Source organism: Anticarsia gemmatalis, chromosome 2, assembly GCF_050436995.1.
Source record: "Anticarsia gemmatalis isolate Benzon Research Colony breed Stoneville strain chromosome 2, ilAntGemm2 primary, whole genome shotgun sequence".
Lineage (NCBI taxonomy): Eukaryota > Metazoa > Arthropoda > Insecta > Lepidoptera > Erebidae > Anticarsia > Anticarsia gemmatalis.
This window is the reverse complement of record NC_134746.1, coordinates 2770095-2783699: the sequence shown is the minus strand read 5'-3', so window position 1 is coordinate 2783699 and position 13605 is coordinate 2770095. Positions and strand designations below refer to the sequence as shown.

Genomic DNA, 13605 nt, shown 5'->3' with positions numbered 1-13605 from the left:
AATCATTCATGAAATAACACATTTTAGCGTGTTTTGTGCCTTTTTTAGTAGTCGTTACGCTTTTACCACTGATATTGGCCAAAAAAGACAATTGAAAGAAGGAAGTCTAGGCTTGCACCTAGATTCCTTTTTCGAAATTTCTACTAAACAACACAACTTACCTAGACAATACCGGCACTAAGTCATAACTTTAGTAGCGGAACTTTTTGTCTGTAAAGTACTGCTTGGTCTTTAAAAAGGTAAAGAGGGGGTGAAATATATGAGGTATACGTACCATGAGCGCAGGGCAGCACGCGCAGTCGCTCGCCCTCCTGGTAGTCGTCGAGGCAGATGGCGCACGTGTCGTAGGGGTCGCCCTTGCTGAACTTGCACGTGGGGATCTTGCGCAGCGCGCGGCTCGGGAGCCGGTGCCGCCGGGCGCGCCGACGGTCCTTTATACACTTCACTATCTGCAATATGGAAAAATTCAGTTTTTTGATTATGTTATGTGTTATTGTGACTTTTTATTAAATATTTTATCAAATGTTAAGGCATATGGCGGCCATTGTACCGCATTTACTGCGTTTCTAGAATTCGTTATGTCTTATATAAAGTTCTTTGTGTTCGGCAAGCAACTTACATAGGTTACTATTTTAACACATTATTTGAAGAACTACCATTATCATCTATCTTTGTTTAGAAGAACAAGAGTAATAAATTCTTAACCTATTCAAGCCGACACCCTGAAGAAACTTTTCTCTAAGTTTTGTACCTTTTGAAATGTGTAAAAGCAGAGGTCAGATCATTTGTTGACCTTCAACATATTTATTACACTATAATCCCTTTTGTATTCTTAACAAAAGTACAGCAGGAGAAAAGGTAGTGTACGTACCATAAATACTAATATGACGAGTAAACACAGCACTACGACGATCGCGAAGGGCAACAGCAAGTGCGTGTTAATGTTGAAGGGTAGATCACCGTTCACCATTATATAGAATCTGTAACAAACAAACATAACAATTTAATACAAAACTACAAGACTACAACAAACGATGACTATGATCAATTTGAAGGCCCTTTAAGCAGAAAACGGTGTTAACTTAGGCTGTTCTTTTTTTGCCACGCTAACGTCGGTAGCGTACGTCGGTATCACGTAAGTACGTATACGTACGTGACGCATATGTGCACGTCAGATTATTTATTCAATGTCGTACGCGATCGAACTAAATGTTTTCCTTACAATTGATATTCGAAATGATTAGGCATCATAGCAAATGCAAAAATATCTAAAAGTTTTATAAGTATAAGCTCAATAGAGACAAGGGTTGCCCTTACAAATTATTATATCGTATTTTTTTGGCAACGAGAGTATACTTACCGTGCTTCGGAGAGCATAGGAAACCGACCCCGGGTATGTACAGCGAAGATAGACATGATGAGTCAGAAGATCAGAACACTTAGATATCTTCAGTAAGTGTCTAAAATAAAGTATTACAATCCTCTAGTTTTGGGTTTACAGTAGTGTTGACTACACTAGAGACTGAGGACTTGCTAAAAGGAAATAAATACGAACGTTTGATCAACAGATTGTTAATGATGTTAGTATAGTAATATTTATTGTAAAATGTATCCTATTATGTGGAGATAAGATCTACTTCAGCAGTGTTATGTGTTAACATAAACATACAAAATTAAATATGTGATGAAATAACAACCCACAGTCAAAATCAAAATCATAATCCAATCAATCTTTCCCATTGCTCAATCCGTCTATACTTATCACGACTTCGCGACGTCTCGGGTTGGTGTTTCGGCCAAAACATCACAAACTTTGACTTAAGTTAAGATATTCCGCTTATAGTTGTTACTAGTTATTTTTTTTTATTAACCAGCTGTTAATTTCCCCAAGCATAAATAAAAATCGCAAAAGGGTCTTACAATAATGGACAATGCAGGTGCTTACACATTCATCTTCGCCAAAACTTTCAGTTAAAGTCGTGATATTATAAAAGCAATGTACTACACTCACCCGCTAGTGTACAGATATTCCTCAGCTAGCATCAACCCCGCGAGGTCGCTCACGAACACCGACGGTATCTCTATACCGTCCGGGTCTTTTGCTGACATCGTTTCTGTAACACAAACATGTAACCTCAAAATATGGTGAATTGTTTTAAATGTATTTACAGATCGATTCAGTAATCTATGAGGAAGTTTTGACAATATAAATCATAATGTTTATGTAAATACCATAAATAAATATTACATGTATTTGAAGTAAATTTCAGTTTTAGGATTAGATCTCGTTATATCTTTGTTAAAACAAATCTAATCTAATATTATAAAGCTGAAGAGTTTGTTTTGTTTGTTTGAACGCGCTAATCTCAGGAACTACTGGCCCGATTTGACAAATTCTTTCAGTGTTAAATAGTCCATTTATCGAGGAAGGGTATATGCTATATAACGTCAAGCTACGGCCATTAGAAGCGGAGTAGCAACGAAAAATGTTACAAAAACTGGGAAAATTATGACCCATTCTCTCTTCGGTGACGCAAGCGAAGTTGCACGGATCAGCTAGTTAAGTTATATGGGACCTATTACATAGAACTAACATTGCTAAAGGCGAAACGCGGGTGTATTTCGTACGACATTGCTTAGAAGTTCGGGTTATACGTATCATCTTGTACAACATCATTTGTACGTAACATTTTAAAATACGTTTGAAACTATGTGTTGTGTAAATCGGCTAAAAACGATGATGGTCCAAGGTGTTACATAAGATAGAGTAAAAATACTGGTATCCAGCTGCATCCGGTGAGATTGGAAGCCGACTCCAACATAGTTGGAAGATAGGCTACCAGGCTGACGACATAGAAGTAAGTGAAATCAGGCCAATCATGGCAGAACAATGTTAGTTGAAACAGCTAGTATAAAATAATGTATGCCTTTTCAAAAGTTGTCCAACCTTTGACTTATGATTCAGTTTTTGATGAACGCTGTACATTATTATAAAAAATAATTTCATTGAAAATACGATAACGCTATAAAAAGACCTAAGTGAACGTTTGTTTTAATAACTGACTGCTTTTATTAATTTGTACAACAGATGCAATTTTATGTTATCAAGGAGATAAGCGAATGTTTTATGAAATTAAATTACATAACTTATTAGAGGTTAAAACTTTGTAATTGAGTATTTTATTTGCTAAATAGTACAGCTACTACGTACAAGCATATATAAAATCACGCCTTTTTCCCATAGGGGTAGGCCAAGACCAAATAATGTTACAGAATGTTTAGTACGATACTTCTCTAAGCTTTCCTTTCCTCATTCACATCCATACAACTTCTCATAATCATCTTCTCTTCATTGTTTATTAAAAGAAATAAAGCCCTGTTTATCGGTTGCAATTACCACTAATTTAAAATTGAATAAACAGGTTAATAAATAAATTAAAACCATTTCAATAGAATCATGTAGTGTCATTTCCCTTTCAGATTACATTTTTACTGACTTAAAAAAGGAGGAGGTCATCTTTTGGACTGTTTACGACCCTAAGATTACACCTTTAAGAAAAAATACACGGGAATATAAAAACGACCAACTCAAAAATACGGCTAAAATATAAATACTATCACCTGCAACACATTTTGACGTAAAAATAGAACTCAATCACTATAAATGTTATAAATACAGCAATTACAGCATACGTCAGACAATTAAATTATTCGTCACTAAGTTCACGCGTAATTTTATACTTGCATGTACTAAGTGCACTACCGGCACTCGGCAGTGACAGTCGGGTTAATAAAATAGTTTATAGCAGTACACAATAGCAATTATTTATAATGTACTAGTTCAAAGTAACATAACTGCGAAATGTTGTGATAAAATGATGATAGAGAATTACACGGCTATTTTTTATAAAGGTTTTTATCAATAATAATATTAAAAAAAAATAAAGTAAAGAAAAAAGAACTCTTAATTTACTTATTTTAAACTAAGGCTGTTATCAGAATAATATATAAAAAAAAAGAAAATATAACTCTTAATTTACTTATCAATAAATAAAACAGAATATATAAGGCATTTCTACTTTGTAATCTCTACAGATACATTGTAACTAAGTTATTATTATTTATTAACTGTATCAATAAGATAGGTTTCGTAGAAAATACTGTGCTCAAGCAACATGAAAGGGGTGGCATGTAAGGGTTATTTGTTACGCACATATGACAAAAAATTACACTTTTAAACCTACAATATTTGGTAACAACATATTATTATAACTAAACCTATAGTAGCTGTATAAATGGATATTACTTAACCACTACAAAAATATTGGACAAATTTTGATGAAATTTGGAACACAGATAGAATTAGCTTAGGACTCTCTTCGCTATGGATAATCTTTCCACGCAGAAGAAGTCACGGGCAAAAACGAGTAATCAATTCAAATTCTGCGTTTATACAGACAGACATGTTTAAACCATGTTGTGCAATGTTATGACAACCTCAATCAAAAAGTACCGTAAGCCGTAACACAAATGATTCATTACTTAGCAACCATACACAACACTGATAATTCGATTTAAACAAATTGAAACTTTTTAACTACCACTCAATGAAAAAACCACATGATCGGTACACAAAACTCCAAGAATTGTCCACAAAGAAAATAGAATCTGCAATTCACAACTTCCCTTCGAAAACTAAAATGCTTATTAAGTTTACACGAACAGAATATGATTTGAGGTTACTTTGGGAATTTTTCACGATTTTAACACATTATTTATTACAATTGTATATTTATACATTTTTATAAATTTCCCGCACTTTTTACCGTACCAAAACTACAAAAACACATTCAAAAGTGATGACAAACACTTCTAATTCTACTTCTCACAAAAAACTTGCCAAAAACGAAATTAAATTAGTAGTTAAAAGTGAAAAGTTCTATAAAAGCTTATAAAGAACTCACGATATAGGAAGACATAGTGCTTTGAATAGTAAACAAATAAATTGTGAAGGTGCCGGCGCGCGGACGAAAACAAGTTTATCAAATGAATGGTACATGACACGGACAATACCGTGCGAGAGATAAAACTAATGTACTATATACTATATAGTATGTTTATTGTAGTTTACGAGTACTTAAGTACGAGGATGCCCCGACAAATGAGTAATGTAGGCCTGTATTTATATTTTAATTGTATAATTTGTGGTCTTTTTAGTTAATTGAGCAGGGAATTCCTCAGGGAAAATGGACGTCGGAAATTGATATAATAGATGGAAGTGGAAACGTTTAGAGCTTTGTAAGTAAAATGCTTAGAAGATAGAGCACTCGAATAGAGCAATTTATATTATATTGTTTTAGTTAGTTGTTTTAGTTATTGAATAGTCAATTTCTTAAGGAAAGGCTATAAGTTATATCGCGCTACGGTTAACAAGAGTGGCTCCACTCTGGTTAATCATAACAATAAAAAAAATGTTGTGAAAATGGGAAAACTAAAGTCTACGCGGATAGAGTCGCAGCTGATAGTATTAGATATTATTGCCAGCTCATTACAGCTGTATTGGGTATCAATTTTAATTCATAGAAGTTTATTATCTCGTGAATATCAAATGTATGGTTATACGCGATGCGTCAAAGTGGGCTGCAGAATGACTCTTTATGTGGCCATGTGGTGTAACGGGGAAGTCCCCTGCTGTATTATCAGAGTACAATCAAAATTGATCTTAATTGGGACGTGTTATGGTTTTCATGGACTTAAAGTAAGAGAAATAGAGATAGATTTTGAATAGTTTTGGTGCCATAGAGAAATGTTTCAATTTGTTTTTTTTTACGTTGTTTAAGAGTTGTTTATTAAGATTCTCGTAGCCTTAATGTTTTTCAGTAACCGATATCTTTTTATTAATATTTTCAAGATACTCATAAGTATAATATGACGCCACTAGATGGCGCTAAGCGCGCCGTGAACTATCAAGTAAATCTTATGAAGTGGATTTATTTCAACAATGCGTACCATTGATATAATTAACACAATTAACTGAAGAACGACGATAATAAGCGAAGAATCATTGGCTGTGTAAGAGGTGTACTTAAAACGCTTAAGCGATTTGAATCACAGGGATTAAGTGTAGTATATCTTATCATTCATGTCCTGTGATTCTATTGCTACAGGATTAAGGTACATTTTCCTTTAACATAAATATAATTTAACATAATACTGACCTAGGTCACTTGAGTTGACATTATGCACGATGGCGCAGTCGTAGCCGGCTGATTGAGCGTTGCGCACCTTCACCTCGAAGCTGCAGTTGTATCTGAAACAATGAAAACATATTAATAAACGTTAACAATCAGCGACATCTAGTGGTATTAAAGATTAAAAGTTAACGCCATCTACCGGGTGATAGCAGAACAATAGAAGCTGAATCTGCTATATCGCTAGTGTTGCGACGCGCAAAACTTTTTAATAATCATGTAGTACGATAGATTAAAAGGAAGATAAAAGAAAATATGTATTTATTATTTATCTTAGAGGATAAAGCGTTGAAGTCACCACGACTGATCTATGCAACAGTACTGGGTTCTATTAACACACAGAACTCTTTATTCGTATGGTTTAATTGTTTTCCTTGGTTTTTGATTTGATTGGTTTTCTCTATCCCTGTGAAAACTTAGTACTAAAGTTTCTCCGTTATGAGGATTCGTCCTTTTAGCTCAAGTCTTTCAAAAAATAATGTCTTATTTACCTGGCAATAAGCACAATCCACTTGCCAGTGAAGTTTTCGACAGTGGGCGGCTTGGCGAGCGCGCTGCATCCGTCGGCCGGCTCGCCGGCCACCAGGAAGCCTCTCAAGCCCTCCGGAGGCAGGTCGTTGCCGAAGCTCGCCGGCATGTCGCGGAACTCCTCTATTATCTGGAAAATGAGAAAATTTATTTAGATACAGTTTGTTAGATCCCTTAGTTAGTTAGGATAGTTTAATTCGATGACAAAATTTATGTTTTGTGTATTGTTTCTTAAATTTTCTTACGGCCAGAAGATACATAATGATTTTCCTCTTTTTTATGAAACGTCAAAGTATCTTATGACAATAATACAATGAACAGTGCACCGGTATTATTAATTTCGGTAATAATATCAAGTGGCTGTTTTTTGTCTCTACCTATGCCTATGGGAAAAAATGCGCAATGTAAGTACAAATATATGAAATGAAAGGATCTCTAAGATTTATCGTATAATATTTGTTCAGACATAAATAATAAAAACGGACATCATTAAAAAACAGGAAGGAAAAACAAGAGTTTATTAACTTTCTCACAACGGAAACAGACCCATTATAAGTACATAAAAAATAAACACTATAGATAAAAATACATAAACACAAGATTGAATAGGTAATAAAAAATAATCGCAAACTGCCGTTTATATTATCGTTACTTCTAGAATCACTGTTGCCGATCAAGGTTAAATAACAAAATAACTATAAGTAAACTGTTTGTTTGCTTTTATCTCTAAAACTACTGAATCGATTGTAAAAAGAACTTGTTCCTACGGTGCAGTAAGTATAGACTATAGTTACGAGACCTAACACGCCTAAAAGATTTTTAAACTGTTCTTGAAGGACTGCTAAGTCTCTAATCCATGCTAGAACAATCGACAACATAGTCTACTTAAGGCCTAACTTCTTTCTTACATCGGAAGAAGAGCCTCTCTTGCCCAGCGATAGGACAAAATTGGGTTCTACTTATATACTTCAATTGATTTACATATGTTCTATTATTAATCATAGCTCGGAGTGTAGTAACTTATCCGGTTATTAGTAGTACGGTAATAAGTTCTCCCTATCATTTGGGACTAGCTTTGCGTTTGGCGGAACGTGGGCGTCTTCCATACATTTTCGACCGTAATTAAAAATATCTAGCACAAAATTTTTGTTTATTTGTCTTTCGAGATAAACTGTTATCACGTTAACACTTTCACTATCACATATCACATCGTGTTGGTTATTGTGATTTACTGCTTATCATTGTATATTTAGGAGCGCAATAACACTCTTTGAAGAAGTTGTGCAATATTCAGTGCACTGTATCTATGGAAGGATCTATCGAGGCGGTGTTCGAGAGCACTTGCATACGTAGCTTTGTAATATAAGAGTGTAGTGAATAATGAGTTAAAACAAATATATTATCATGTAACGTTCATATCAACAGACTTGTATCTATCTAACTGACGGCTTTCGTGGCGCAGTTGCTAAGGTGGTCGCCACGTCAGTATCATTGCGTCGGCAGGTCGTGGGTTTTAAATTATTTGTGGGACCAACCAGACTTAAAACAACTATTTGTGCGATCCACAAATATTTGTTCCGTGCGGGAATCAAACCTACCACCTCCCGACGCGATGGCAGCGTCGGCGACTCAATCCACTGCGCCACGGAGACAGTCAAGAATAATAGAAATTAATATGATAACATATTATACTAACGAAATGCTGCATCCCAACTAGATATAGTACTTGCACGGCGTTGATATTGACATAGGGCATCACATCCATTTTGAAAGAATACTCTTCTTATATTCTTGGTATCAGTAGTACAAAATTTTGCAGAGTTTGGTCCAGAAAGTGATCTAAAGGCGATTAAGCTACGGCGCCATAGCTTATACAACGAAGATAACTTTTTGAAGGTGTTAAAACTTTTTAATTTAATTTACATCATACAGCAAAGGGGTTTTGTATTCAGCCAATACCACTTCTAGTTCCACACTTGACACAAATATTGTCCATTAACGTAGAGCGTTTAGCCACTGACGAACTGTTTATAAATTGTTTATCTTTACAGTTCAAGACACACTGTTTCAAGAATTTGCGTATAATATGATAACATTTAAGATTGAAGTTCAAAAATTTGTACAAGTATAATTCTACTGTAAACAGCAATATGCATTAATCACTTCTTTATGGACAGTAATTTTCCGTTACGTTTTTACACGACACCAAAACAGTATTTATGAAAAAAAAATGTTCTATTTTAAACACTTCACACTGGCAATATAGAAAAAGTTAAGTAAAAAAAAATGGATAGCGTTGAAAGGAGGATCTCCTTTTCTTAACAGTTCACTAATGAGGTTGTAACAAGTACTGGGCAGTAGATATCGCGTGGAAATATTCCCCATACGACTGATAAGATTACTGCGAGTGTCCACAATGTGTTATTAAATTAAATACTAGTACAATGTTGTTGCTTCGATCGAATTACAGATCAATACTTTTATACTAATATTATAAATAGGAGTGACACTGTTTACCTGTTACCCTTTTACAGGTAATATATGCAGGAATTTAGACAAAAGGCAGGGTAAAAGTTAAAAACAAAATTAAATAATGTAAAGAAACAAATAAATGTCCTTAATTTGCACTTGGCTATGGTGGATTCAAGGCCTGACCCCTACTCGTTTAAGAAGAGACTCTTGCCCAACAGCAGGACAGTCGCAAGTTAAGAAAAAACAAGACATTTCGGACCCAGAATAACGTAGATAGTTTCCACCTCCTGGCTCCAGACATATGGTCCAGGGGTCCAAACAAATGAGACTACCCTAAAAATTATAATTACTAAGTGAAATTAAGTACATTCGCTGTGTTATTTAAGTACTTCGACTACTCGAACAGCCTCTTTTTATGTCGACCGGGCATCAAACCGGTAAATCGCAATGCAAGAACTTTCTCAATGCGACAAACATGCAGTACCTTGATTTCTTTACTATATACTTTATGTTCATTGACGTTAATTCTTTAAGATAATATCGATAGGTTTATTTAGTTGTGCAATGTTTCAAGTCCAGTGGTGTACTTATAATCTAAGATAGTAAAGGAGTTACACTTGATAATATTGACGTATACAAACTAAAGTTACATGACTACGGAGTAGACAAGTAGCTGAAATTGCTGAAACTGTGAACTCCAGTAAAAGTTTGGTAGAAGAAAAAGCAAGAAAGAAGAAGTCGGACAAATATAAACAAGAGTGGCATAGCTGCATCGGTGGGTTTACATTGGCATTAAAATCGACTCCTGCATGTCTCACTATTATTGCTATATAATATATATGTAAGGATCTTTTACAACTTTAGACAATAGGCGATGGCGTGAGCGTGACTATCGTGATCATTTCTCTTAACGTTCCAAACGCCTTTGTAGTATGTGAACAATTCTAATATAACAATTGCTATAGCATAAACGCATAAAACTAGCTGGCTAGTTTAGATAACAACTACTACCGTTTTCGTCGCTGCTTCGTAAAAGAGTTAATCCTACAATAAGTATATACTAAATGTCATTATCTCCTTCCACTCACACTTACAGGCCCTATGGATGATTCATTACGTTGTCACATTTCTGATCCTTTTGTCTGTAACATGGTTCGCACGTTTGTAATGGCCCGAGTATAGTAAGATCGTGTACATGATCTCTTTACATGCAATAAACTGATTTTCCTTGAAAAACGTATTTCTATGTTTAACAGCGACGTATAGCCAAATAAACATATCGAATTACTACAGAAAAACCACTCAAAATCGTACATTGACATCTCTAACGAGCAATACAAAGTCAGTCAAGTTACTCGTGTACGGCGTGTAGTGTGTAGTCACAGTTGATCGTAGGTTATCATTCACTCAATGTCGCGTGATAACGACATTTTGTTATACACTCGTGTTAGTATCACTAATATTTGTAGTTGTTACTTTGTTGCCTTGTACACAAGGAGTAGGCTCTTGAGAAGAGGACTAGAGTCAATAAACTGTTCCGAAGGTAAAGGCGTGGACTGTCAGTCCGAGATTTGAAAAAAAAAAAATTTTTTTTTTAAAGGTGAGCTTGACACCTTCAAAACAATGGAATCAAACTGCCGGAGTTGGTTACAGTGGAAAACTATGGGGGAGGCCTTTGCCCAGCAGTTGGACAATACAGGCTCATAATGTTATAATAATTCATTTTAGAGAATACATAGTTCTATTCCCAGTAGTGCACAGTAACAGTTAAGTAAAACACCACAATAAAAAGGAAGCAATGGTTTTAGAAGTGATTGGATAGAAATACGTCTCCCAGGCGATAACGTGCCGTGAAGAAAAAACGGATTGACAGTTAAATATCTGTTAATATAAAATTACCAAATGAAATTGAATCAATGAAACGAATCTAACATTAGATAATTTTTAACGATCCTCAACGATTACTTCGAACGATTCGATTCTCTTTGAAAACCGACCAAACTCATGAACACGCTTAAAGAATTAGGCACAGACATTCTGAAAGTCTAGATAAAAAGTGTAATAGGTAGACGGTATGTTGACGTCATAGGCATTAATTACATCATGTTTGTATTTCTAGAGCCGACAGACATCGTTTTATTGCAATGGCGTCCAATACATTATGGAATAATGGTTACTAAACACCGTATGACTTTCGGAGCTAAGTCTTTTAAGACTAGGCTTTTATGACGACTAAGATTCCATGCTAATAATTCTTAGTGCGGACGTTGTCTTTTCAAATAAAAGTCACACAAAAACAATAGTCTTTTGCAATTCATGATTAAAACGCTGAACCCATTTTGTTGAAATTTAGCATGTTCCAGGACAAAAAAAAGTTTTCGTAAGATTAGGTTTTAAGGAAACTAATTTGGTATCAAATAGTATTGGTATTTATTTGTTTACATAAATAAACACTTTATGAAGTCCAATTTCAATATTAAACAGCAACATAAACGCCTTTGACTTGAACCTAAACACGTTGGTATGAAAATAAAGTTAATAAGAACTTTGTTGTGGACGATGTAGATTTGAGATAAGATAACCTTCATTCTATAGATAGAAGTTAGTCTACATTTTATATCGTCCGAGCTATTTTACCACAGGACGTAGTTTGAACATTTCGAGATATATCTAGTACTGACTGGAATTTTCAGAAGCATTAAGAACTTTGTTTTTCGAGTGCTGTATTGACAACAACCAGTAACGATTTGAGATTGAACAAAGAAAGCTTTGCCGTGATAAAGGTTTTTTTTACCACGACGATGGCAAATACGCAGGCGAACTGCCGGTGACCGGTTACCGTAGGCTATGTAAGCCAAGTATGCCGAGCCGGCGGGAGAGCCCGATAGACCCCCGCTTTCCTCCCTGGGGCGGGACATGCAGTAATGCATTTTCCTGACGTAAGAAAAAAAAAGGCTGTAAGCCTTCAAGAGTATCACTGTTAGCTGACTTCGTAAGACTGACCGCTCGATGACAGCCAGGCGTAAACTAGCGGACGACAAGCCGAAAGAACGTGGTTTCTTAACTCAGTGGTCGAAGCCTAAAATGCGTCGCAGTTCTTAGATCTGCCTTTTTTGAGCGCTTACGTTAGGTTATAGGTTCCAAACCTTTTATAAACATGGAAAAAGAAGCTCCAGCCCCCCTTCACGTAACTTTATATTTTTACCTTACATATTCTACGTGCCTATGCCATTGTTTACTTAAATTCTAGTCACATCTAATCGCAATACGTTGACCTTAGTCAGTTTATCAGTGCTATCGCAGTGATTGCGTTCTAAGGGCACCAGCCGGTTGATGACATTATCTTAGATATAACTATGTATTTCCTATAGGTTTGCTACTTAGTGTTATATTTAGATTCAGTTAGTTCTATAATATTTTAACGTTGATTTGGATATTATCTCCAAAACAATTCGAGTGTGTTTATAAAGACAACTCCCGCACTAAGAATTGCTCTTGTGTCGCGGGGACTTTTTACAAACATACAAACAACGGACACAAAGCACAACCAGACCCGAAACAATTATTTGTGGATCGCACAAATAATTGCTCCGTGTGGGAATCGAACCCACGACCTCCCGTTGCAGTGGTATCGGCGTGGCGACCTAAACCACTGCGCCACGGAGGCAGTTGTTTAGGTCGATTTCGAAAAACCGATTTTAAAAAGTCTTGTTGCAAAATAAATCAACATCATTTCTAAGGATGTTAGTAGCTTTAAGTGAGGTTTCAACATGTAAAAGTTATCTAGTTATTGTTATGTTTCGAGTTATGAAAGTTGTTAGGAGTATGTTTAGGCAATTGGTATTAATAAGATGAATCTTTGTTTGTATGATGTAAAACTCAAAACGAAAAGTAATAAAATGTTTATATTTGAAAACTAATTTATTCACGATTCCCATAGCATATACCATCAGGCAGTTAGATAATCATATAAAATGTATCTACAGATAGGACAGAACATAGTCAGATGATAAACTGGTTAGTTTATTGAAACAACTTCTGTTATCCACGTGTTGATCTCAGATAAACAATTGTTTAATTGGATTGTATGTAGCACTGCGCTACGCTGCTACATATGCGCGTTTATCCTTGAGTGGAATAGAAACTGATTCTATGGGCTGCATTATAAAGATTACGATCTATCGTCCATTTACAACTATACTGTAGTTTATATACCTGATAGAATCATAGCCAATAAAATGTATGTTGACACACGGCGGTCGCATTTAGGAATATCAAAGACTAAATTTTCACGCTAATAAGTTAGCTAGGTAGAGCGTATAGAAAACTCCATCAATTTTCGCTCCTACGATAC

The 13605-nt window shown here is 35.3% G+C and overlaps 1 protein-coding gene across 1 annotated transcript in view; it reads right to left on the bottom strand.

Moving 5' to 3' along the window:
* gzl (godzilla E3 ubiquitin protein ligase) overlaps window positions 1–13605 on the bottom strand; it is a 31186-nt gene that overhangs the window by 7906 nt on the left and 9675 nt on the right. The window contains exons 3-7 of the mRNA XM_076124192.1: window positions 6743–6909; window positions 6219–6310; window positions 2012–2114; window positions 872–980; window positions 275–449 (exon numbers count right to left, since the gene is read on the bottom strand). Of these exons, the coding sequence (XP_075980307.1) occupies window positions 275–449; window positions 872–980; window positions 2012–2114; window positions 6219–6310; window positions 6743–6909 (646 nt within the window). The remainder of the gene's footprint in view (window positions 1–274; window positions 450–871; window positions 981–2011; window positions 2115–6218; window positions 6311–6742; window positions 6910–13605) is intronic.